This window comes from Meleagris gallopavo, chromosome 4 (genome assembly GCF_905368555.1).
Source record: "Meleagris gallopavo chromosome 4, MGAL_WU_HG_1.1, whole genome shotgun sequence".
Lineage (NCBI taxonomy): Eukaryota > Metazoa > Chordata > Aves > Galliformes > Phasianidae > Meleagris > Meleagris gallopavo.
In genome coordinates, this window is record NC_139407.1 from 10,598,349 (window position 1) to 10,624,770 (window position 26,422).

Here is a 26,422-nt window from a genome sequence, read left to right on the forward strand (position 1 = left end):
TGTATTTCACCTGATGCTTGATTAAGTGAACTCTGATGAAACTGCTACTTGGTTTGGCTTCTCCTCTGCCCCCTGCTGGCATCAGCAGTGGCAGGGACCCTGTCTTTCTGTTGCCAGCAACACAAGGGGTTTCACACCAGGCAATTGCAAATGTTTGTGTTAAGGGCTAGCACCACGGCCTCTTGTCTTCGTCACCAGCTCTCATAGCTGGCTGACAACAAATTCTTCTACTGCTTGAGAAGCTTCCAGTCAGGCTGAGACTCTTCTCTTCACCAAGCACACTTCCTCCTTTGGCCCCAGTAACCTTTACTTGAAATAATCTATATTGCTAAATCCTAAGGTAGTTTAATTGTGCCTCCAGGCACAGATTCAGTTTCTGTGTCCTTTCACCAATCTTGTGTATATACACGCAGTTGTCAGATGCCATCAAGCTTCACAGTTTTCTATTCTGCACTGACACAGCTCCAGTACCGACCCCTAAGGTACACCACTAACGACTGGCCTCCAGCTGGACTTCAGTGCTGCTCACAACCCTTTAAGGCTAGCAGTTCAGCCAGCTTTCAGTCCACCTCACTGTCCACTTAGTCTGCTATTCATCAGATTGTTTGGGAAGATGTTATGGGTGACAGTCTCAATGCCCTTTTTAAAGTCAAGCTGAAGAACATTCACTGCTCTCGTCTCCTCCAACAAGCCAGTAATCACATAGGAGTTAACTATGAGGTTGATGAAGGATGACATTCCCTTCCTAAATCCTTCATCAGTGTCTTGCCCTGCTCATGATGGACATTGCTTCCTGGATTAGTTGCTCTATCACCTTCCCAAGGGACCAAGGTGAGGATGATCAACCTGTAGTTCCCCAGATTCTCCCTTTGGCCCTTCTTGACAGGACTGAATGACATTACTTTCTTCCTCAGGTACCTCTCCCAATGACCATAATAGCTCTCTCAAGGATCATTGAGAACCACCGCCGAGTCTCTCCTCAGACAACTTTAAAGAGTACCTCTGGTTTTGATTTATTAGTTGCAGACTTCTCGTTTCCTCGTTTTCAAGGAAGCTATACCAGCAGTGTAGAAAGCAATCTACATTTTCATTTTTTCAGGAATAAACCTTTTTACTGCAGCACTAGTCAACCAGTGGAATAAATACGAACTTACAGATTACTAGTCCCTAGATGCTAATGACAAGTCACTCAATGGCAACTCAATAACATAAAGTAATCAAATTTATATCACTCCATTTGCTGGAGGGAAAAGCAGAATGTTGACTTGAACAATGGCCATTTAACATTTAGCCTTTGTTTTGCAAGCCCACGACGAAAAGGACCCGAAGGAAAAAATGATGGTTTTGCATTTGATTATTCATCAGAGGCATTTCTTGACTTGAAAACTGAGACAAATTCTCTGATCACTATCTTCCAATGCAATTTCCTTGCTCCAAGTCATTCCAGTGAAAAGCTAGGAACCTTCAGGAAAGCAGAACTTCAAAGATGTTCAGGAGTGATGGAAGAGGTACTTAATATTGGATAATGTTCTACCTGTCCTAGTGAAACATACTACCATGTTGTATAGTATAGCTCTTACACAGAAGAGCTCCTCCAGTAATAAATAAAATGTGAATTTGTGTTTTGGCTCTTCCTTTTCCCTCAGGAAATTCTAAATCTTCCAGATGATAAATCATTTTTCCCTTCAGTTACTATAAGTAAAAATGCTGAAGCCCTATTTTGCTTTTCCAGCAACATACAATAAGAGTGGGATAGCTTCATTCCTTGCTATGAGCCAGCAATGAGCCTGTGGGTAGGCACTATATGGCGAACGTAGAAGAAACCGTGTACAACAGATCCAGTCAGAGCCGTGAAGTAGGCTGTTCTTCCCTATGAAATACTTTTTCTTTCCTCCCATCTTTGCATAATCTCTTTTATTTTGTGCAAGTGAAGCATCAAGAAATTCTCCCTCCTCTTTTTAATTCCTCTTTCCCCCCCCCCCTCCTCTAATTGAAAAGAATTGCTGGTACTCAGTTTCTGGTGGGAAAAAACACAGACTGAGGCACAGTCCTGGCTTATGTCTCCCACATTATTCACTCTGATGCAGTTAGAAGCCAATGTGCACTAATTGCTGTGATCTCTCTATTTGGCTTTTAACTTAAACAGCCATCTGCAGGAGAATCTCAGCTGCTTTCAGCAGACAGAAGCACTTGAAAACAGCAGCCCCCTAACATTGTTTAATTTTTATAACTCTGAGGTCACAGAAGAGACCACTAACTGTTTCAATGAAACTCCATAGGATGGGCTTGGCTGGATGATTTGATCCTGCTTTAGGATTTAATTTGAACAATATGGACTTTTCCCCATTAGCATAAAATAAATCAGCACTTTGCACTGGTTTCCCACGCATCACTTTCAACAGGCTGCCAACATTAAGATCATGTGGATAGATGACAAGCACTCAGACTACTTACATCTATTCAAGTCCACTGGTCACATCAGCTTTTGATTTTGATCTTGATTTTTGATCTTTCTCTAAGTTTTATATCATAGTTACTTTCCACAGTCACCAGTTTAACATACACACACGTCTTGTAATTCAGCCACATAAGCATATTTAGACAGTCATAAATTCTAATCAGGTAGAAAGAATTAGAATGTTTTCCTTTAGTAAGGGAGTTATTTCAAACACACCACAGCCATACTTGCAAAATTTCAAGATCAAGTATCAGAATTCGTATTTTCTTTCCCCAGTTTTCCACGTTCAGGTCAGTTCATAAAATGCTGCCTTACACATACTGCATTACAATTTTGTTTCGCAAGTCTATGATAAATTTGAGTTTTATTGAACAAGAGACCTATTATTTCAGTTCATCTTCAAAATAACGTGGGATGAAACAAATGATCCAAGTTAATAAAGCTAAGCTGTTGATCTAGCTGGAAAAATGGAAGATGGTTTTCCACAGAAAACTTCCAGATTCTGCCTGCACTCATTGCACTGTACCAGTTGAGCACCACAAGCTGACAAAGAAATGCAATGCATAATGTAAAAAAAATAAATAAGCGTGTTCTACATCTTATCAGCTGCACTATCCAGCACCCTTACCAGTCACAAGGTAAACAAGGAAGCACACGAACTCAGTTTGCAGACAGCAGGTAAAGCTGCAGTTTCACAGAGGCACCTCAGTCCTGGGACCCACGTGGTGTGACACACTATGTCTGTCACCCCATGTGAGCTGGCCTGAGATCACTCACATATCTCCTCTAAGCAGCATCACAGCCCTGACCCCATACCTGCAGCCATAAACCGCCTCGAGCTTTCCGCTTTCTCACCCCTCACCCTCAGGAGGAAGAGCAGCAGCAACCCTGCTGCATCCTATAATGGCGGCCCCTGCTGTGAAATGGCGCCCCCTGCTGTAAAACGGCGGCCCTGTAACAGTGCTCTTCTGTCTTCCTCCAGGAGCTGCTGGCCAGACTTTTTTTTTTTTTTTAAACGGTCACAAAGGAAGACGTTTATCTGTGCTAATAAACACGGTGCCATGGAAAATGCTTCACATCTCTATTCAAAAAGTTATTCAAAAAACAGTTCTTTAAAGAAAAAAACAACAAGTTTTTAAAATTTACCTATTCCTGTGCCCATTTACATTTGTGTAATTGCTGAGTGGGCAGTGCTGTTAGATGAACCTCGTAACCAGCGAACCTTTTCCGAGGACAGAATTATAACGTGGCCACAGATTTGCAACTGGTGTGCACCAGGCATACAGCCTCAGTAACTGGCCCATGATGGACAGAGGGCCTGATACACTTACGCGCAAAAAAAAAAAAAAAAAAAATCTGAATAAGTAAATGCCATTTTTACTTGTGTAAACACAAGCTTTGCCACAACGCTTAAGAATAACCACGTTTTCTGAATTTTCCTTTTTTGAAATGGGTATGTCCTAAACTATTCATGAAATAGGACACAGGATAGAGACGTTTGGGAAGATTTACAAGGAGGAAAAAAAAAAAAGAAAGAAAGAAAAAAAGATAAAACTAACCAGAAACTCAGCTATGGCATGCACACAGGAAAAGAATGTTAATTCCTGCATTTAGTTACAGCAGACAGTATTGGCAATCTTCTGGGTGTGTCTGTACGAAGAGCTTTTCTAAAAACTGTTTTGAAAACTTCCAGCAGAGGTTCCAAATATTTACAAAACATTTAGAAAGACAGACTACCACTCCGCTTCCTGCAGCAAGTGAAAATATTTATCCTACCTCTAGTAAGGGGCTTTACCTATACCTCGACATTTCTATGATTGTCTTTTTTTCAGCTCTACTTATCTCCAGTCTGAATTATCTGCAAGTCTTCTTGTCTAATGCAGTCTGTATATTGTTATCTGTAAACTTACATACCAGCTTTAGCTACAAAAGAAAGATGGACTTGCTGAAGAAAAAAGTTGAGTATGTATCTAAAAACTACAACAAAGCAAACTGCAGATGTGTCTCTAAAAACCATAGCAGATTAAATATGCACTTTTTTTCTAAACACTTCATGTTTCAGTTGGCAGCTATAAATCACATTACTAACCCCCAAAAGAACACTTACACCAGTGCATCAAAATTTCATGCAGAAAGTATTCTGAAAATGAGGGGATTTTTCTTAAGGCTTTACATGGATAGACTAAACATTTCTAGATTTTATTAAATATACAAATTAGTTACTGTCCAATGAACAAATCACACAGGTCAAATAAAAAAAGCTGTTCCACAGTCACATCTGAACTGTCATGTATGCATAAAAACATTATACATCTTTGTGAGCAATTTTGATTAGATGAAATATTGAACTAAAAAGTAGCATCAAATTTTAACACACGATCTATGTCATGGCATCACTGGAGATTATCAATTAAAGCACAGCTGCAACCAGCTTCTGAGTGCCAAGTCCTCCTTTCCTGCATTTGCCAAAGGTTTCAGTAATGTAACAGCTCAAAGATGTTTTTTTTTCCCCTTAATGGCACGCCTTCAGAACGTGCATATGTTTCTCTTTCTAGAGTAAGGTGTAGCTGGGAAAAGATAGGTCTTTTTTTTTTTTTTGTGGCAGGAAAGGAGAAAGATTTCAGCCACAGACAAGAATTTGATTAAGATGAAGAAACACCAGTTCTCCAAAACCAAAAACTTTAAACTCTGCTTGGAGATCTCCCATGAAACAATTTGTGCAGTCTTCAGTCTGCCTCTAGAGTGATGACTGAAGATTTACAGGATTGTCTGATCTGCCCTTGAAATTTGGGTTCTCCTTTAGCCTGTTTAATTCCCAAATTCCATTTCAACCAAAGACAGACAATTTTGATCAGGAAGCTGTTGCAAATCTTTCAATGAAATCTATCGTAACCAGGACAATAGACCTAAAATAAGATGCTGAAACTTGTCAACCAAAATATCAGCTGCCATTATGTATCAGTCTTATCCTCACTGCATCTTCTAAAGCAGGCATTCTCTAAAGCATACGTAGAACACGTTTCTGCACATCTGCAAGTATTTTCATCAGCCTGAAGTAAAATATAAGAATTTCCCAGTGATGTTAAAGTGATTGAGAGCAGAAGAAAAAAAGAAAGATATTTTTCCTCTCAGAAAGCAAAACAACCTGAATTGATGAAATGAAATAGAAAAAAAAGTTAAGGTGGAAACAAACTGGTTTATCTACATTTCACTTCCTGCGTTTTTTAAACTTTTTATGCATCTGATTTATGGTACATTTTATTTTCGTTTTTATTCCCTGACCAAAAAGGAGTAAGTTCAGTTTAAGTACATGTAGAAATGTTAACATGTAACATTAACAAAATGTGTGATTGCAGTAAAAGATGAAATATTTCATTGCCTTAAAAATCACCTTTTTCCCTATTGTGGCTGAATTTATGCGCTAAATGTGCTGCATGCTTGATGCAGAGCGTACACACCAAGATTGGTTATTTTGAAACCTCATTGAAAACTTCAATGTCTAGTTGAATAACTCAATGTTTCAACACCCCCTTTTTTTTTTTATAAACACAGTTACTTAAATTCCTTAGACATGTAGATGTTTTTGCCAATTTCTACTCTCATCTGCTTTCACTAGTGGAGAAGTAATGACCTAGTTTAGGTATTACTTCACATTTAATTAAGATACCACTTCGGAGTTGGGTGAAAGATTAGGGAAAGGCACAGAAAACGTAGTTTCAAATTATCTACTCATATTTACTAGAACTACAATTTCTTTGAACACAAACTGGATCGCCAGAAGATGTCCAAAGTCTCCTCCATTAATTTTGTAGAAATGCTAGGTATCTTCTGCTACTTCAGATCCAAGATGTTTAACTCTGTGCAGACATATGCTTAAAGGGGTGAGAATAGCTCTTTGAAGTAATAAAAACATAATGCCGTAGCTAAACAATTGCGTCAGTCTTAACATCTTGCACTACTGCAGAATAGTGTCATTCCACCTACTATTCACTCATCTACCCCACATTTCCTAAGCTTACTTACAAGGATGTTATGGAAGATAGTATCAAAAGCCTTGCTAAAGTCAAGATAAACAATATCCTCTGATCTCTCCTCTATCCAACCAGTCATGACACCGTAAAAGGCTTCAAACTGGTCAAGCATGATTTCCATGTGGTGAATCCATGTTGGTTACTCCTGACAATCTTCTTCTCTTCCACTTGCTTGGAGATGACATCCAGAATAAGCTGTTCCATCACTTTTCCCAGCAACAGAGGTGAGGCTGACTGGCCTACAATTTCCCAGCTTCCTTTTCTTACCTTTTTTGATAACTGGAGTGCCACTTGCTTCTCTCCAGCCCTCAGGCACCCTTCTCATTCTCCATGACGTTTTGAAGATGACAGAAAGTGGCCAGGCAGTCACTTGTGTCACCTCTCTCAGCATTTGTGGGTGTATCCCATTGGGGCCCATGGATTTGTGTGCACTGAGTTTGCCTAGTTGATCTCTGACCAGGTCCTGCCTCAAGGGGAAGTTTTCCTTTCCCTAGGCTTTCTCTCTTACGTCAGGTTCTGGGATTCCCAAGGGTCAGCCTTAATAGTAAAGACTGAAGCAAAGAAGGCATTCAGTATCTCCACCTTCTCAGCATCCCATTACCAGGGTAGCCACCTCACTCAGCAGCAGGCCCACATTTTCCCTAGTCTTCCCTTTGCTACTGACATACTTAAGCATTTCTTGTAGTCCTTGACCTCTCTTGCCAGATTTAATTCCAAGTGGGCTTTAGTTTTCCTTGTCACATCTCTGCATGCCCTGACAACATTCCTCTATTCCTCCCAAGTGACCAGAGCCCTTATCCAAATTCTATAGACTATCCATTTGAGTTTTTCCAGAGTCCTTACTCATCCGTATGGATCTCCTGCTACCTTTGCCTGATTTCAACTCTTAAGGATGCACTGATCTTTAGCTTGGAGGAAGCTTGAATGCTTGAATGTCAAACAACTCTCTTGGGGATCCCTTTCCTCCCAATGCTCTAACCCATGGGATAATACCCAAGCAGGTCCTTGAGAAGGTTCAAGTTAGAAGTTCAAGGTTGCAATCCTACTTATTGCCTTTCCCCTCCCCCCCCCCCCCACTTAAGATCCTGAACATTGCTAATGGTTGCTGCACACAAGGCTGCCCCTAACATTCACTTTCCCAACCAGTCCTTCCATGCTTGTTAGAACAAGGCCCCGCAGCAAAGAAGTCCACAATTGGCTAACTGTAAGAATTACTGCAAACAAAGAAATACAATTTTGCCTGAAAGTCTAGTCAGGTTTTTTTCTGGGCAATTGTCAGAGTTCTTCATTATAGTAGTTTGTTACCTTGATATAACATAAGCCCCATCCCCACCCTTCCACTCCAGGTAATTGTATTTCATACACTGGAATCTAAAAATCAGATTTCCCTGAAGTTTCTAGCTGCCCATCAGTTTGACTTCGGTGCTGTGAAGAGACGTGCTCATCTTCCTATGCAGCACCTGAAGAGACCCTGGTGCTCCAGTTGCTGATGAACATGTGCATGTACTATAGTAATAGTTATTAGAGAACATTTATTTCCAGATATTTCTGCTATAGAATTTCCTGCATTTACAATACACGTTTCTATTAAAAGATATTTTTTTTTATTTTGAGAGAACTTCATCAGTCATTTCATGAAGCAAAGGAAGTTATCTCCTTGAACATCATGCACACTGGACTCTGTTCAAAACAGAGCTTCCAAAAATTTGAGCCCATTCTACAGTTTAGTAGTTTTTCTCTGGAATGGACTGAAGTTAGATTAACAAGTAAATGAATGATGAAGCATAACTTGGTTTCTGCTACAAAAAAAAAAACAAAACAACCATCAATTATACCACCACCAGCAAACCTGCCAAGGGTCAGCAAAAGCTATCCTCAAGAATAGGAAAGAAAGATTACTACTATCATTTTTTAAGGATGTAGTGATACTCATTAACTTGCCCAGTTTGCATTCCACCACAAAGATGAAATACTATGAAGCTGAAAAAGAACATTTTGCAAAAGCTGCTTGTTTTTGTAAAATCTACCTGTATGTCCACACAATCAAACTGTAGTGGTGTTGTGCAGAAATTGCCACAGAAAGTGCTTCTACCATTCAGAAAAAAATACAAGACTTACAGAAATATCCAACAAAACAGACAAAACTCCTATTTCCTTATTCACTTACTATGTAAGATTCAGAGATTGCAAGATTTTTCTATTCCATCATGCCAGGAAATCTAGGAAAGAAAACTTTCATCTCAGATTGAAATCAACTCAATAAAAGTACCAGTTCACTTGGATTTTCCTCTGAACTAAAAGACCTTCAAGGGGAAAAAAAAGAAAAAAGAATCCTATAATTATCTTTTCACAAGCTGGTACCAATCTACTAACTTAAATATAATTGAAGCAGCCGTGTTTGGAAAGCTGCTGAAGGTACCATTATTTTTTTATTATTATTTTTTTTTTTTATAAAGGAGAATTCTTACATCAATATATAAGCCAAAACACACTGAATTCAGGATTGCTTCAACATGCAATTTTGTTTTTCCTGTTTTATAAAGACAGCGTTGGTTTCGAGTAATCAGGTCAGATACGAGCTCTTGTTCTGAAACTTGCTGGTCTTCTCTACATTTTCTAACATCTCTTCTAACATTTGGGCACTTCAAAGGAACTCTCATGACTTTGGTCTGTACTCATCTTGAGTTTTCAACAGTAAATGCTGCTTTGCATGATTTCACTTCAAAATATCTCCCATTTTCTTCTGTCTTGCTCCTGCCTTTCAAGCCTCCAGCTTCAATTGTCTTCTCTCCCCTCAATGACCTCTTCTCCAACTTTGTGGTTGTTGGTTGCTTATTATCTTAGCTGTTTCAGTCCTCAAATCTCACTGTCTTTTTTGTACTCTCTGCTATTTCATCTTATGCTCTTCTGGAATTCTTATACCTATTTCTTCAATTTATCTAAACTATTTATAACCCTGATCTTTTCTGTCCTTCACTTTCGCCTTCAGGCATCTGACATTGTCACTAAAGCCTTTATATCTGAACCACAGTATTTATCCCATAGTCTTGCTTAATCTCACCATTTCATTTATTCTTCACATGCTCCCAGCTCTCACTTTAAATTGAAAACACAGCTTTTGGCCATTGCATTTTAGAACTACATTTTTCATTTCTTACATCTTAGCAAAGGGGGACATCTGTATCTGTATTATTTATATTCAGAAAGCATTTTGGTCACATACTTTGTGTGACTACATAAAATTTGCATTGTTCTATGTATCCACATCACCTCTGGAGGTTCCAGGATTCTGTGTGGTTAAAAAACACAAGGGAATTTTGGAAGATCGTATTTTCCACTGATGGCTCATTCTGAGCTGAAATGGGTACACACACACACACAGCAGTGATACTTTTAGCTATGAGTCTAAATGAAGTTTTTTTGTGGTAAAAGCCAAGCCTACTCTAGTATCCAAAGGCCTTCTGCTAAATCCACTTTCTTCAGTTAATACTTGGCCCAATTACATCTACCTCTAACTTGACATTCAGCTTCAGGGTTTGTTTGTTGTGGTTTTTTTTTTTTTTGGGCATTATCTACATGCTGTAAAATACTTAACGCCAGCTTCCTCTAGTCTGTAGTTGTCATTAAAACATACCTAACATGTCTTACTGACAGGAAACTGAAGATTCTGTGAAAAATATTTATGTCCTCAGAGGAACATATCCTGCCATCAAACATCGCCTTCTGAGGAGATAGGACTGAACTGTGGCATCTCAGTCACACAGCACAGTCTAACACCAACATGTAATCAAAAAATCATAGAATCACCAAGGTTAGAAAAGACCTAAAAGATCACCTATTACCAATAGCTCCCACTAAACCATGTCACTCAACATAACATCCAGCCTTTCCTTGAACACTTCCAGGGTTGGCGACTCCACCACCTCCCTGGGCAGTCCATTCCAGTGCCTGACCAGCCTTTCTGAAAAGTAATACTTCCTAATGTATAGCTTGAATCTCCCCTGCCGTAGCTTGAAACCATTCCCTCTGGACCTATCACTAATGACACGAGAGAAGAGGCCGACCCCCAGCTCACTACAACCTCCCTTCAGGAAGTTATAGAGAGCAATGAGGTCTCCCCTGAGCCTCCTCTTCTCCAGGTTGAACATTCCCAGCTCCTTCAGCCTCTCCTCATATGGCCTGTGTTCCAGACCCCTCACCAACTTTGTTGCCCTCTTTTGAACGCGTTCCAGGGCCACAATGTCTTTCTTGCAGTGAGAGACCCAAAACTGGATGCAGTACTGGAGGTGAGGCCTCACTAGTGCTGAGTACAGGGGGACAATCACTGCCCTGTTCCTGCTGGCAACACTGTTCCTGATGCAAGCCAGGATGCCATTGGCCTTCTTGGCCACCTGGGCACACTGCTGGCTCATGTTCAGCTGAGCATCAATCAATACCCGCAGTCCATTTCCTCTATGCAGTCCTCCAGCCACACTGCCCCAAGCCTGTAGCATCGCCAGGGGTTGTTGTGGCTGAAGTGCAGGACCTGGCATTTGGTCTTGTTGAACCTCATCCCCTTGGCTTCAGCCCAGCTCTCCAGCCTGTCCAGATCCCTCTGTATGGCCTCGCTACCCCCAGGCAGATTTACACTTCCAGCCAATTTGGTGTCATCTGCAAATTTACTGAGGGTGCACTCGATGCCCTCATCCAGGTCATCAATAAAGATATTGAAGAGGACAGGCCCCAGCACTGACCCCTGGGGAACGCCACTTGTGACCGGTCGCCAGCTGGAGTTAACTCCATTCACCACTACTCTCTGAGCCCGGCCCTCCAGCCAGCTCCTTACCCAGCCAAGAGTGTACTCATCCAAGGCTCCGGCTGCCAGCTTCTGCAGGAGAATACTGTGGGAGACAGTGTCAAAGGTTTTGCTGAAGTCTAGGTAGACTACATCAACAGCCTTTCCCTCATCCACCAGAGGGGTCACTAGATCATAGAAGGAGATGCATCTTCCTGGGCAGAAGAAGGGATGCTGCTCCATTTCTCAAGCTTGGGAAAATAAAGGAGAAAGTAGGAGAAAATTACTCGTGTTCTTCTCCCACTTGCAGCAATGCAAAGGGCAGAGAATGAAGTGTTGTAGTAGGAGAAGAACATTATAAAACATACTGCTTGATGAATATGAATGCAATTCCAGATTCCATTTTTTTCTTAATTATCTGGATTTTGTTCAGAACAGAGCAATGAAGAGAATTCATTAAAAGTCCATGTAAATTGGTCTCAGGCATCCATCTGTTCAGCTGGCTGAATACTTGAATCTAGTATGAACACCTTGGTGAAGAGCAGACAAGGATTACAATAACATCATACAATTCATGACTTTCTTCTAAGATCTTTTTAGCCTCCAATCACAAGTACATCTCATTTCTTGTATCTATGAATTCACTTCATTAACATATGCAATAATGGTGCATTTAAATCAGAAATGAAAGAAAGTTTTAAGATTCTAGAGCCAGGAAGATGGACAGTACCCGTTTTTTTTTTTTTTTTCCTTGCTTACAGTAGTTGTTTTCTCTTCTACAACCCATCCGTTAGCTTTGGACAGTCATATCCTGAGTTTCTAATTCAAGCTGTTTTATGAGAAGTGGACAACTGTGCTTGCCATAAACAACCTCTTCAACACAATATATCACTCTGATTTACACGCCTGTAAGTGAAAGGCTTTGCTGCTAACCTGCACAAACTCTTTCAGGACTGGCAAAAAATTAAAGCAACTCTATCTTTATTTCAAATTCAAGATATCTTTCCTTTACTCTTTTATGGATATTTGTTATGTTTGTATGGGCAAGCCAATTACTTGAATAGGTGAGAGCAGCATTCACAATTCAGAATTTTTGCAGGTTACACGACTCTGATCGTAAGAGGAGAGCAGACGGTTCAACTGGCATATAGCTTGCAATTTTGCCATGAATTCATGGCCTATTGCCTCAGATGGCATCGACAGAGCACCAAACTGAAAGCTCTAGCTTGCTGAGAAGCAAAATCATTGTGGCCAATAAAGATGCCAAACCATCTATTGATGTTCTGAGTAATTTCCACTTGAAGTTAAATTTTCAACTATTTTTCCCATTAACATTCAATCCAGTTGTGTTGCCAGTCATTTTTATAATTAGCACATACACAAGTGCTTGATTTCCTCTATTGGCTTGCATAAGAAAAAAAGACATGCTCCTCAGTGGTACCAGCCAGAACAGCTGTTAGTAAAATCTGTGAAAGAGAACTGAGATCTAGATACTGAAAGACACGGAAAATGTTTTAATTTTTCAATTTAAGTTTTCTGACAAATAACTAAGCAGCCTGCAACCAAGTAATCATATTTCTCTTTTACTTGATTAGTCTAAAATGAACAGAATGAAGTCTCTTCATCTTAGCCGCAATAACACAAACTTATCAGGAACCTAGGGGGAAGAAATAAATTTGGATTCCCCAGGGAAAAAAACTGTACTTTGCTGAAGATGTGCCAAATTTATATTAATACATCTCATCTCAGCAGCGCACAAACCGTCTGTGACTTAAGGTCTTAAATGCCTAAACAGCTTTTTAAAATGATGCGCCTCTACCCAAGAACCTTATAAACTGCAACAATGAACACATTAAATTAACTTTTAAAATCAGGGGCTGAATTGAGCAGTAATTAAGGAATTCTCTCCCCTTACCTCTCCACATTTATCTTTCTCTATCTTCCTAATGTGTTTGTTACCCTTCATGCACACTGCTTGTTCCTGCAAAAGCATGTCCAAAATCAAACACAGAATGTTCAGTCACTACAAAACTCAAGTGCTGATCATTGTCTGTTTCCTCCATGAAAGTACTACAAATATTTTTGTAATACTTTTTTTTTTTTTAGAGTTTAATATATAAAAGTATCGTTTACCTTTTAAAAAGTATCTTTTTTTTCCCCTCAGCTTTAAGTCTTGCCTGACTGCATGAAAAAGGCAAAACTCAAAATAAATTCATGATCTTCTTTGAAAAGCATGCTAGCCCCTAACTCTAGTTATATAGGTTTCTTTCTTCCATTCAGCTACTAAATTAAGCTAGCCATAACTACCTATTTGTCTAGCACTGAATATACAGGCTTCAAAGTTGATAGCTGGTCTTGGATCTATAAAATTTTGCAATGTCACTGTTTTTGAGGGAATCCTTCCAATGATTACAGATTATTTTTCTATCAACAAGGTCTACTATTGGTCTTGAAATTCAATATGTGGATAAAAAAAACCCGCAAATCCAGATTTTTGAATAACTTGAGTGTCTCAAGGTGCTAGGATTCAAAATGCAGTAGTGATGAATTCATTCTCCCTCTTACCACCACAAGATCAGAATTTGGGATGTCACGTCCATAATCCTCACAAAAATCCCATCTCATAATGTACCTATTTAAAGCCAGGATAATAAATCTTGATCACACCTGCTACTGTCTGGCTAAATAAAGACAAAAAAAAAAATGTCAAAAATACCCTGAATCCTTCAGTATTTTCTCACCCTGCTTCATATACGATATCAACATATGTATTATATGTATCACATACAATATTTTTTCTGGTTTCATTTATAGGTTAGACCATAACAGAGAGAAAAACACTCTGGCTATTAACGAGTCTGTTTCTAGCATGTTCAAGTAGAAGGGGAGTAGAAAACAGAAGTGGATGTAAATGAAATGGTAATGACCTGAACAATGATTTCTTAACCTTGCTTCCATTAAGTGAAAAATACACTATTTCAAGGCAGATGCTGGCAGGTCATTTTAGCATCTGAGTCAATCTACTATTATAAAGAGTCAACCACTAAGTTCTCTTCCTATGAAGTGTTTAATAATCTCTTCTCCATACTTAATTCCATTCCAACTGAATTGAATAACACAGGCAAACCAAAGATTTCAGCTACAAAGAAGCCAAATAAAGGAAAAAAAAGTGAAATTCCGGCCTTACTGAAGACATTAGTAGGAAACACAATGAATGTAATAAGTGCCAGGATTTCACTCCTCATTAGCATCCTATACTAGCAGCACATGTGTGTACACTGAGAAGTTACAGTGCAGACAGAACCTCTAGTTAAAAGAGAGGCACAAGAACTCACAGTGCTGCTGATATCCAGTCTGTACAATCAACAGGTGTACAAAGGTTAGGCTAAGTAGGATTACCACAGCAAAAAGATAATAAACAAAAAATGCTCACCGATCTTGTAGGCTCACAATAAACTCCACGAGGAGCAATCTCCAGAAAGAGATCCTTCCTCAGTGGCAGCCAGCTCTTAAATGGGATCTAGGAGAGGTGCAGCCAGGCTCCAGCCCTTCTGATCACACAGCTGAATTGCCTTCACGTGTGCTCCTGTGGCTGACTCATTGCTTGCCTCAGGTGGTCTATCAGAGGTTCAGGCCATGATTAACAGTTCCCATACACAGTCTCATCAGAATTAGCGTATACAACTCATCAATGTATGTTTGCAAACTGTTGAATCAGTTTTGTTTCTTGCTTCCAGAAAGGTTTTGCTAATTTAAAGCAAGTTTTAGTAAATCTATGTAAGCTACTTGTCAAAATTTGCATGAAATAACTCAGTACTAAAGCCTGTAAATTATGCAAAAAAGCTGCTGATCCCTTAACTGCATAGTAGATATATTTCCTATCTCCACTTCCGAATTTTTGCTCGCTTGCTGTTGTGAGCAGTCGTTAACAAACATCTACACTGAGACAATGATGAAAATGTAACAGTCACTTTCTTTCAGTGTGTGTATTTTACCACACACACACCTGTTATAAGGAAATTCGCAATACTTAGCAGTTCTTATCAAGGTTCTGCAGATCTGGAGTTACTCTGTGGTTACACTGTAACCTCTGAAAAAATCCTGTAACTAGATGCTATTTATCTGCCAAAAGTGAGTAGGTAACAGTGATCATCACTGTAAAAAATTAACACAGTTAGTAACTTTTGCAGGGTACGGCTTAAAATAGAATGCTTCAGGAAACGTATATATGTATGGACTGAACGATCAGAGCACAAATTACTTAGCATGATCAATACTGAAACACATTTAAATTATCAGGCTGTCTAGGACAGAGAGGATAATAATCATCCACGACATCCAGAATAAGCCTCTCCTGGGAGCTCTGATTTCCTGAGTTCTGTCTGAAAAGGACATGTGAGAAGTGGGAAAATGAATTTTTACTGTCTTCCAATCCATAAAGCAATGTTGGAAAAGGCTGTGTTTATTATTTCAGAATTTTTGAGGTGATTTCTCAGGTTTTTTTCACTTACAAATTATTCATAAATAGAGCTAGCTTTCTGCTGCGTTATTTGGGACCTGCAGACACTCTACCACAACCTTCTTTTCACTGTAGTGGAGGTAGGGGTATTCTGTGTAATTTGTTTTTTAACATAATCTGCACCAAACAAGGTTCCAAAGCCAGATTAAGTAGTAAGCTTTTTTCCTCTCATATTGAAAAAGATTTCTCTATTCTCTGATCAAAAACTTATCTCCTGCAGATAAAGGTAATTACTTCTCATCTTTCGTACACTGGAAAAAAGCATGAATAAACTAATCTAGAATAGGTTTACCAATCAAACCAATATAAGAACCATCAAACCATAGTTACCATGTACTGTTTGTCTGATTTTCACATCCCTGCCTTTTGTAAATCAGTATTTCTTATACACAAGCATGAATCCCCCTCCATATACCCTAAACCTCTCTCGGCCCCCTGCCAAACGACTCAAGCTTTCCAAGGAACACTCACCTCATTTCCAAAGTAGAGACACAGCACAGTCATAGAAGCACAGAATCTTAGAATGGCCTGGGTTGAAAAGGAGCACAATGATCATCTAATTTGAACCCCCCTCCTGTGTGCAGGATTGCCAACCAGCAGACCAGGCTGCCCAGAGCCACATCCAGCCTGGCCTTGAATGCCTCCAGGGATGGGGCATCCACAGCCTCCTTGGGCAACCTGTTCCAGTGCATCACCATCCTCTGTGTGAAAAACTTCCTCCTAATATCTAACCTAAACCTCTTCTGTCTTAGTTTAAAACCATTCTCCCTTGTCTTATCACTATTCACCCTTGTAAACAGCCGTTCCCCCTCCTGTTTATACGTTCCCTTCAAGTACTGGAAGGCCACAATGAGGCTTCCCAGGAGCCTTCTCTTCTCCAAGCCAGTTCTCTCAACCTTTCTTCATAGGAGAGATTCTCCAGCCCTCTGATCATCTTAGTAGCCCTCCTCTGGACCCGCTCCAAGGGCTCCATGTCCTTCTTGTGCTGGGGGCCCCAGACCTGGACGCAGTACTGCAGATGGGGCATCACAAGAGCCAAGTAGACGGCGACAATCACCTCCCTCTCCCTGCTGGCCATCCCTTTTTTAATGCAGCCCAGAATACAATAGGCCTTCCAGGCTGCAAATGCACACTGCTAGCTCATGTCCAGCTTCTCGTCCACCAGGACCCACAAGTCTTTCTCCACAGGCTTTTCTCCTGTCTTAATGCTTAAACTTGCTTTTTCATACTGCCTCCCTGGCATTTTGCAGCAAGCTGCTACTGTCATCTACCCCATCCGTATGTAATGACAGTCTCTGCTGATCAAAACACAATGAAATTGCAGTGCGATGAGCCAAGCAAACGGCTTTGTGAGTGCATGTGCCAGGCCATATGTTGCACAGGCTTCATTTACACAAATAATTTCAAGTTCACAGGTACTTCATTGCCTAAGTATTCAGCATCCACTCTCACAGAACTGGTCACCCAAGCTAGAGGGAATTTTATACAAACATATTAAACAATGCAATAACAAAAAGTGAACACAAAATAAGAGCTAGTACATTAAACTTCTAGTAAGAAGTAATTAAACTTCTAGTAGGAACTTCTAGTAAGAAGTTATGTAAAAGATCAGATAAAATACAGCCACTACAAAAACATTTTCAAAAGTGGAGTCATTCACCTAATAATATAAAATCTAATAAAAAGCAATATAAACATGGTTTATATTAATTATTCCTGAAAAATAGAAAAATATTTGTTCTTATTTCTTCCACATTCAGTTTGTTGTCTACTGCACCCTTGATCTAGTATCTAGGAAGGCATTTAAGCATATAATAAACTTCTATTTAATGGGAAAAAAAGACACAATCACATAAGGTGTATATTTAAAAAAATAATCCACGAGGCAGCTATAGCACAACCCTCCCATCCTAAGTAGTACTGCTGCAGAGACAGTTCATATAATTATCTCGTTCTTAAACTCATAACTGAACATAAGAAAACAGCTTTCTGCATTGGGAAAATAGGAAAAGTGGCTAACTTTCAGCCATTAATTTGCACAGAGACTTTTTATTTCACTGAAATAAAGTAAATGAAGTAATGTATTGAAGTGAAAAGATTTACTCATGAAGTAAATTTATGTAAAGTATGTTTTTATTTGCATAGAACATCAATTGACAACTCAAACTGAAAGCTGGCACAGCATTCTCCTTTACTGTTACTAGAAAAATAACTGGCTTGGTATGATTTGCAGACATCATCTGTAATTTCTTTCATTTACACTTCTCAGTATAGCTTCATTACTGTGGGACTTACACATTCCATGCTCTCAAAAGTATTCATCTTTACAGAAAAATATGAGGTACAAACATACTAACAATTTTGTCTCAAAGAACAGGCTCTCAAATTCAGAAATAAAATTCATTTGCTAAAGCTCACACTGGAATGTTTTCATAAAGCAACCTCAGTCTGCCTCAGACTTATCTCTTCAGTCCTCTTTCTCTTGAGACGCTACAGCAAGGCAGCTCTTTGGGCAAATGTCTGCTGTCCCTTCTTCCCCACATTGCCCACACTGCTCAGGCAGAGCCCCATCATAGTCACGGGCTGCTGTATGTCTCTGACACGGTAATTGCTACTCAATCAGGAAAATAATGGTGGTATCCTTCCAGTAACATTTAGTTATTAACATATTTTTCACATTCTATAAAAATAGTTTTTCCTGAAATTTCCTTACTCCCTCTCTTATAAAACAGATGATGTGCTGAAAACAATAGCATGTCTTTGTTCAGGCTACAGATTTTGGGTAGTAGATTTGTTACAATACGGGTTTCACACAATTAAACTTACGTAGCTTCTAAGAAGTACATGCCAGGATATGATTTTACACTGCACTATCAATCAGTGTGGATGCTTATCTTTTGCCTAAGGTCAAGGCGAGAGAATATTCTGTTATTCTGTTCCATGGGAGCATCTGCAAACTGAGAAAATGTAACGCAGTTCAAGTGTAGATTTACACTCCAGCCTAAGACACTGTAATAAGCTTATGAAAACAAGACTTACATTTAAGTGATTAGCTTTTTACACAGTTACAATGCAGCAGCCAAACACAGTGCAGTGAGTAAATTAAAGTTTGCAGTGGCTAGGTTTAATTAATCACTGAAAATACCTGTCCCTAAATGACTGATACATCAAAGAGATCATTTAGAAATAGCATTAAACAATAAGGCTATGCATCTAGAGTAATAAATTAAACAACATCTAGGAAACTCCCATCTACTGGAGTACTACTGTTCCTTCACATAACTTGACTGTTACTTAGAAGTTAGAGCCTTCTAGGAGCTGTTCCCAATAGGTTGAACACACAACACAGGCATAAACAAGGATTATTCCAGCTAAGTCTCAAGAGTTGCAATATTCCTGTGCCAAGTTTAGTTCATTAGTATAGACATAGCTTAAGTGTGCCAACTTGTATAACTAAGATCTCTTTAGTTTCAATGATTTATTTATTTTTAATATTCCGCTCTTGTGGAAGGGCCCTCTAAATAGCTGCCAACTAATAAGACTTTCATTTCTTCTTTTCTCCTGAAAAAGACAGAAGAGAAACAGGAAAATATTACTGGAAAATTAGTAGGATCAATATACACCAGTTAATACATAACACATCAAATACTCAGTAAAGACTAAAAACACAAATGATTAAGTTTCCCATAGTATGAAATAGGTATTGACGAGCAAAGGGTTTGTTAACGCTTGGGACTCTGCAGCAGTTTGACTTTTCCCTTGTTACACTACAGTGAATGCATGCCAGCTAAAATGGTGTTTAAGAATTACCCTGGTTTCAACGTTTCCCCCAGTTTTAATGCTTTACCTAAACAAACTGACCGACACTCTTTTGGTGACTGGGCTTTCTTGTCAACTGACATTCCAAATTATTTATTTTGGAGTGTTTTGAAACGCTCACTGCTGGTAAAACTGCTGGTACACAGACCAAATGGTCCCACAACAGCTTCCCACTGTCACTGTAGTGCTCTTTCAAATGGCAACTCACATTGGTTCTCATGTCATGATGTTCTTAAAGTCATCTAAGCTTCACCGGATGGGGCAGAAGTAATGTCAAATGAATCTTGCTGTTCAAGAAACACAATTACGTTATTATCACTGTAGCATGCATCTAGGCAACACAAACACAAGATCAACAATTTCAATATAATGATAGCTATAGTTGCTCTCGTATTTTTTCCATATATTAACTTGTTTTAATAATGCAGTAGCATATTTTTGCACCTTAAGTGCTACTGTATTTTTTCTTATTATTAGATAAGTTACATAATATTTTGTTAGCAATTATTTACTTATGACAGATAAGACTATGGTTACAACAGCATCCAAAGTAGCTCAGTCAGATAAAACTCACTCAAACTGCTGAACTGTCACATCCGATGTAGGACTTTTAATGACAAAAATAGTCATTTAAAGGAGAATAAAATTGCAAACTAGGAACCATTCCTACTAAAATTTAACCAGGTACTGTCCAGGAAGGGAGCTCATGTATGGTAAAGTAAACGCTGATTACAAAATGACTGGTTTTAAGAATGCCATTCAGTGGCAAACAAACTAACAAACAAACAATCCCAGCAGAGAAACAACTACAGTGCACATGAGCACCAGAAAACAAAGTGAAAAGTCAAAAAACTGGAAATTTGACACCATTTTCTATAATACGTAGAGCACACATAAACAAATCTGCAAAAGGAGAAACTTACCTTCGACAATTTCCGAGCGTTCCAAACACCAATAACTACACAAATAAAGATCACCACAAAGAAAATGCTGAGTCCTACCACTAAAGAACAAAAAGAAAGTTATATGTGACTAAATCATTACGAAAAGGAAAAATGTAAATACTTTCATTGGTGATGGGTAATTATGCAACACTAAATGCTACAGGAAATGCCTTATTTTTCCAACAAAAATCTCACTGAAGTCTGTCTGAGTACAGAATTAAGTAAACCATATTACAGCTCATTATAGTCAATGGTTTTTTCACAGTGCAAAGAAATTTTCTATCTAGATTAAAGTGCAATAAATCAGCTCCACAGAACTCACCTCTGGTAGATTCTAAAGCATCTGTTCAGTCACAAGAAATGATACTAGGAGTCACAACATTTCTAAGGGAAATTTCGATTTGAGAGAGCTTGCAAGGCCTTCCTTAGAGTTTTCATTTTTATTTGGAAAATAGAAAAATGAAGCAGATTTTGCAATTTTCTCAAGAAATTCTGTGACTCCACCTCGAAAATGTTTGGAACACTTTAAGACCAAGGCAGTCTCAGCTTTGCTTTTGCAGGAATTTAAGTAACGCGGTACTTTTGTTTGACTAGTCTTTTCCTTCTATGTTTCCTCCCTTTATGGTTGTGATTCAACAGTACAACAAATTAGATACATAACACAAAGGAAAGTTATCATGTCTAGCTCTCGATATAAACAAAAAGCTGAGTTAAATTTTAATAAACATTAATAATTATGTTAATGTTATTTTCAATTGACATTACTGCTAGTACATGCTAATACTAAAGTAATGAAGAAAGGTTAAATAACATTTATTTCTGGTCTCAAAACAGCTTTGTGAATGCAATATAATAACACTGCATGGACTTTACCTCTTCTATCACAATGTGATATTTATTTCCAGTGTTAGAACATCAACAGCTACCACTGCTCATAATATCTCTGATGCTATAGCTTTTATTCAAAGAAAAAAAGTCCTACACAATAATTATTGTATCAAGAAAGCAAATTACCATGGCTTGGACTGCTACAAGGATATTCTTATTACTCAAATAAATCTACAGAGAAATATCATGATTTGCAATTAATGGAGTTTCTTTAATACTCTGTCATAGAAGCAAAGTTTTTTTTTTTTCAGTCTACTGTATGCAAGTCTATACATGCATTTGTTCCCTCTACCTAATGGCAGTAGAAGTTGGAAATTCAAAACTTGGGTAAAAAAAACAAATATTTAAGCAGAATTATATGCATTGAAGTTGCCAACCTACCTAATATAGATGCGCTACTTTCTGCTGTTAAAAATAAAGAAAATGAAAATTAGAAACACAAGTAAACTGTACAACTGCACATAATACAGCTGAAAGCTGTTTGCCCTACCCTTTTTTTTTTTTTTTTTGACACAAAGCACCAAATTTACTTAAGCGGTATAAACAAATTAACTCATTACTTTCTTCCAAAAGAATCAGTTATGGCTATTATCTACTTTGCAACAACATTCACTATACTTGTAGGCTGATTTCTGTGTACTCTTCTTTACGTGTCTTTTATCTGTTTGGCAGGTAACATATTCACAGTCGTATATTCTCATATATTCACAGCTCTATGTTTACATGTATTTTCAATTAGCATAACCAAGTCCAAGTCAGAAAGTTGGCTTTCTTCAGATCCCGCCACAAGCAGATCAGTCATTTGCACCCACAGAGAAATAAACATGACACTGAGGCAGGGTGGGAGGGAATTTTTCTGCTGTGACCTTCTTCAGTTTTCTTCCTCTAGCACAGGATTCCAAGCTATCCACGGACCGTGAAAAGAAAAGCATCTGACGTTTTAAACAGAATGAGTTATTTTCTGTTTTTTGATTGACAATTATTTAGGCTGCGTTATTTGAGATGCCACAAATACTTTCTCTGTTTTTACCTTCCACTTCTGAAAATACAGCCTGTTTAAATCAATCATAGGGTTATACTGCAGGTAAACTGGTTCATGTTCACAACTTTTGAGTAGAAAGTGCAGACAAAAGGCACATCAGTATAGAAATCCCATATTCACCTTTATTTCAATGCAGCAGCACTGGCAGAGGCACAGCCAGTGAACTCTCAGCAGCCTGCTCAGCATTTAGTACACATTAGAGTACAGAGAAAATACTGATAAAATACTGATGAGTTCCGCTCATAACATCTTGGTACCAAACTGCCTCAGTTCTAAGTGCTTTCCCCTGTGAGTAGACCACAGAGTTGACCCTGTGCCAATGACATAATGCTGAACAAAACAAGGTCAAGGCACCTGCAACTCCCTGTCTTTCTGTAGCTATGCCATGCTGCACATCAGTTTAAACATGAGATTTGGCTACAATTATTCCAGCAAATTAGCAAGTTCCCATCTGTTAGCAGAGACAAGGTAAGTGCATTCTTAGCTCATTGCAGTCAGCGGTAATTCATGCTATTTTAACTAATAGGTTTTACTTTATACCTGGAACATTAGTGTTTCTGCTATTGCCCAGTCCCTAAAAGATGCAAAGTTGCTTGGCCCCCACACGGATGCAATCAACTTTGATTGTGCTGTCCGTCTTACCTGTTGAGTCGTACTTTCCTGAGTCTAGAAGAAAAGAGAGCAAACATTTAAACTTTGATAGCACAAGGCTTAGGCAGTAGGCTTAGTGATAGGCAGCTGAGAAAAGCAACTTCCATCACAGTGACAGCGTCAAGATGAAGAAGCACAAAAGTCAAACAACAGGAAGAGACACAGCAGGACAGGCACAGAAAGAGTGGACGACTCTACAAGAGTCAGCCAGGGGGAAAAACAGGGAAAAGAGTAGTATCACAGAGCTCAGGTGTGCACAATGAGGAAAGGACTGAGTCAGGACTTGGAGGAAACAATGAATTAAAAACAGACCTGAATCTGAAATGTAGCTACTTGTTGTTGGTTGTTGAGAAGCTTCTGGGGTATAAGAATCAGGTAACATTGATGTTGACTTGTTTTCTGACTCCGCTGCAGCAACACGCATATTTTTAACACAATATCCTAAAAATTAAACAAAACTATTTCTGGAGTATGTCACAATATTTATTAAGTTTAGCTCACAACTACTGCTATAAAATGTTGCTCAAACTTGGCTTCTATTTTGCATTTGCAATATTTGCCTTCATCTATCTTTCCTGTATGAATATTTTGTTTGAAATTAAGATATTATTTTTTTCTCTGCTTAAAAAAAAATAATTCAAAGACTTCTTAAAATTTTTCCTCAGATATTGCAGTATTTCTATGGTCTGGACCAAGAACACGAAATCCACAAAGGAAAAATAGCAAAGCTGCAGCTTTTACTATATCTGGGCACTTTGAAAATTAACAAAACCATTTTCATTTGCTTTAACGGGGCTTGAAAGGACAGGGCAGCTAAATTTGCCTGGAATGTTTATTGATATTCATTCCTTTTTCTCACTTCTTGCCTTTTACGCTTTCTAAATGGCAAGTGATCGTTTTAATACAGATGAAATACATTATGTCTCTTTAGTTTACAGACGAAAACAGCCTGCCTTACACATTTCCTGTTCAACTTCAATTGCAAATTAATAAAAAAGAAGAGTTGAGGAGAGATGAAAGATACTTTCCCTTAACTTTACCTGAATTATAAGAAGATAGGAAAAACATACACTTTTAAAGTGATTGGAACAGTAAGCAGATGCTTTCTTGCAGTGTCACAGTTGTGACGTTAAAAACAAAAGAAAAACTCTTCTGTGGGAGGTAAGTTTAACAAGTGAAGTTTCAGGAGGTTCCACAGAGGAAGTAATTGACTCTGAAAGAGCAACAAAGCAGTGGTACATGATATTCCTAGACGTATATATAAATTTGAAAAATGAACATCCTCAAACACCTTACATAATTCTCATCTCCTATGAGCCCTTGTTAACTTAAAAGTTCTTCCTAGCATTATAGCATAACCTCCAGAGCTTCTCTGTAAGGGAGCACCCATGACACTGCAATTGAACAAAAACAAACAAACAGTACTCAGAGGAGAAGGCTGGCTCTCTCCAGCAATGAGTCTAAGTTGCTCAGTGGTTAGGAGAAAAGCTTGCCCTGGCACTGAAGCTTTTACAGGACCCTGCCAAGCAGAGCACCACTCCACAGAATGTGCCTAAAGATAGGTATATCTCCATGAACTCCTTTGAAGAAAGCTGGCATAAATTGTTGGCTAGGCCCATGAGCATGTGTGCTCTCGTGATAAGAAGGTCCATTAACCAACTTCTCCTCAACACCTCCCAGCACCTTCTTAAATCATCAGTCTATTGCTGCCTTTAGCATGACTGAGTTTTAAAGAAGAAAGTATGTTATGCCTTTGCACAACTTCAGTCCTATTTTTTTCTTTTTGCCAATGAAAAAGTATTATAGTGAAAATTTATGAAGCTGGTACAATCAGTCATAAATACTATCTGCTAAATATAAAGCCCTTTTGTTAGGCACTTGTTGTAAAGGGACTTCACTGTAATACATTCAGTCACAAATTCAGAATATTAAACATTGATATTTTCAGTGCACAAAAAATGAAATAAAGGGCTGCAGTCCTGACAGTTGTTAGAGTACAAATTTTGTAGTTAGGAGGAAGTTAATGAAAGAGTGTGATACCACCCTTTCTCAGTTTTCCTTGATTAATTTACTAAATCTTTGTAGCAGAGCCTGGTATTTACAGTTAAAAAACATGAAATGATTCAGTTTTTGCTTTCCTTGCAGCATCAGTGTGATACTGCCACTGTTCCTGTTAAGTACCAGCGCTAACAGTAACAGGTGTGATCTGTATGTGCTGTCATTTCTCTAGTTCCACTGCTGAGAGAACATTGATCATTACTGATGTTAATACTTATTTCTAGAACTTATTAATGAAAATAAAATGCTGCAAGAAGTCTTCACTTTTACTGGCATAAGTCTCCTCCTATACCTGCAAGGGATTTCTTCAAATACAACAGACTGACTTACTCTTCAAGTTTGATTATTAAAGATGCTGCAGAAATTTGTATGGCAAAGTGCACTTATGCTTTTAAAGTGAATTTTATTTTACCAACAGAGATGTAGCTAAGGTAATCTTTCATGTGGGAAAATGTAATAATGCCTGGAGAAACACCTTAAATGAATCTATAATGATTTATAGATTGCGTTATATTAGCTACCAGATAGCAAAAAACACAGGAGTATCTTCAAAAAGAAATTGAAAGTATTGAAGAGAAAGTAAAGCTGAGGAAAAAAAAAGAAAAAAGAAATTTTCACTCACCTGTAAGCAGCAGGATGAATGTAGGTATGGTCTTACACATCGTCATTTCTTTGTTTTGTACCTGTTACAGTGCAAAAAAGACAGAAGACAAGAAGCCCCACGTCACAGTCCCCACAACTTTGGTGGTTACCTCCAAGTCAAGAGACCTCAAAGGACTAATTCAGCTGCATTTATCATTTCCTGAGCTGCGTATTGGCTGAGTCGGACTGTTTTGAAAAACAGCTGTAATTAGTAGGGCTTACATGCCACATTGGCTGCGTAACTTCAGAAACTCTGGATGTACTAAGAAGAATTTACTTGCAACAAAGTGACATATGCAAAGAGCATAAATATCACAAAGCCAGCAACTAAATGACAACTTCTATTCATATATAAAAACAAGTTTTGAACTGCATGGTTAGAAAAATGCTTCAGCTGTAGTTAGGCTATTATCATATCACACCTTTGTGAAGATCTTAAAGCACTTTGAAAGCATGGAAAAGGTATCCTTTCACAGATGGAAGTAAATTCCTTTCACACAGAAGTGAAATGCATATTGATCAGAAAAGACAACCACATTCTTTTGCACTAGTCACAGTTCGTACTAGATTCCTGAATATTCAGTGCATAATTAAAA

General features: G+C 38.5%; 1 protein-coding gene across 3 annotated transcripts in view; it reads right to left on the reverse strand.

The window, feature by feature from the left end:
• Window positions 1-17,893: 17,893 nt before the first annotated feature.
• LOC146544409 (uncharacterized) overlaps window positions 17,894-26,422 on the reverse strand; it is a 155,121-nt gene continuing 146,592 nt past the window's right edge. For 2 of the 3 annotated variants that reach the window (XM_085222146.1, XM_085222147.1), the window contains 7 exons: window positions 25,807-25,867; window positions 23,439-23,567; window positions 23,118-23,141; window positions 21,815-21,838; window positions 20,525-20,604; window positions 19,810-19,888; window positions 17,894-19,343 (listed from right to left, as the gene is read on the reverse strand). In XM_085222146.1, the coding sequence (XP_085078272.1) occupies window positions 19,844-19,888; window positions 20,525-20,604; window positions 21,815-21,838; window positions 23,118-23,141; window positions 23,439-23,567; window positions 25,807-25,852 (348 nt within the window). In that variant the 5' untranslated portion in view covers window positions 25,853-25,867 and the 3' untranslated portion in view covers window positions 17,894-19,343; window positions 19,810-19,843. Of the gene's footprint in view, window positions 19,344-19,809; window positions 19,889-20,524; window positions 20,605-21,814; window positions 21,839-23,117; window positions 23,142-23,438; window positions 23,568-24,166; window positions 24,340-25,806; window positions 26,395-26,422 lie in introns of those variants that run through there. The other variant, XM_085222148.1, reaches the window with a different exon arrangement.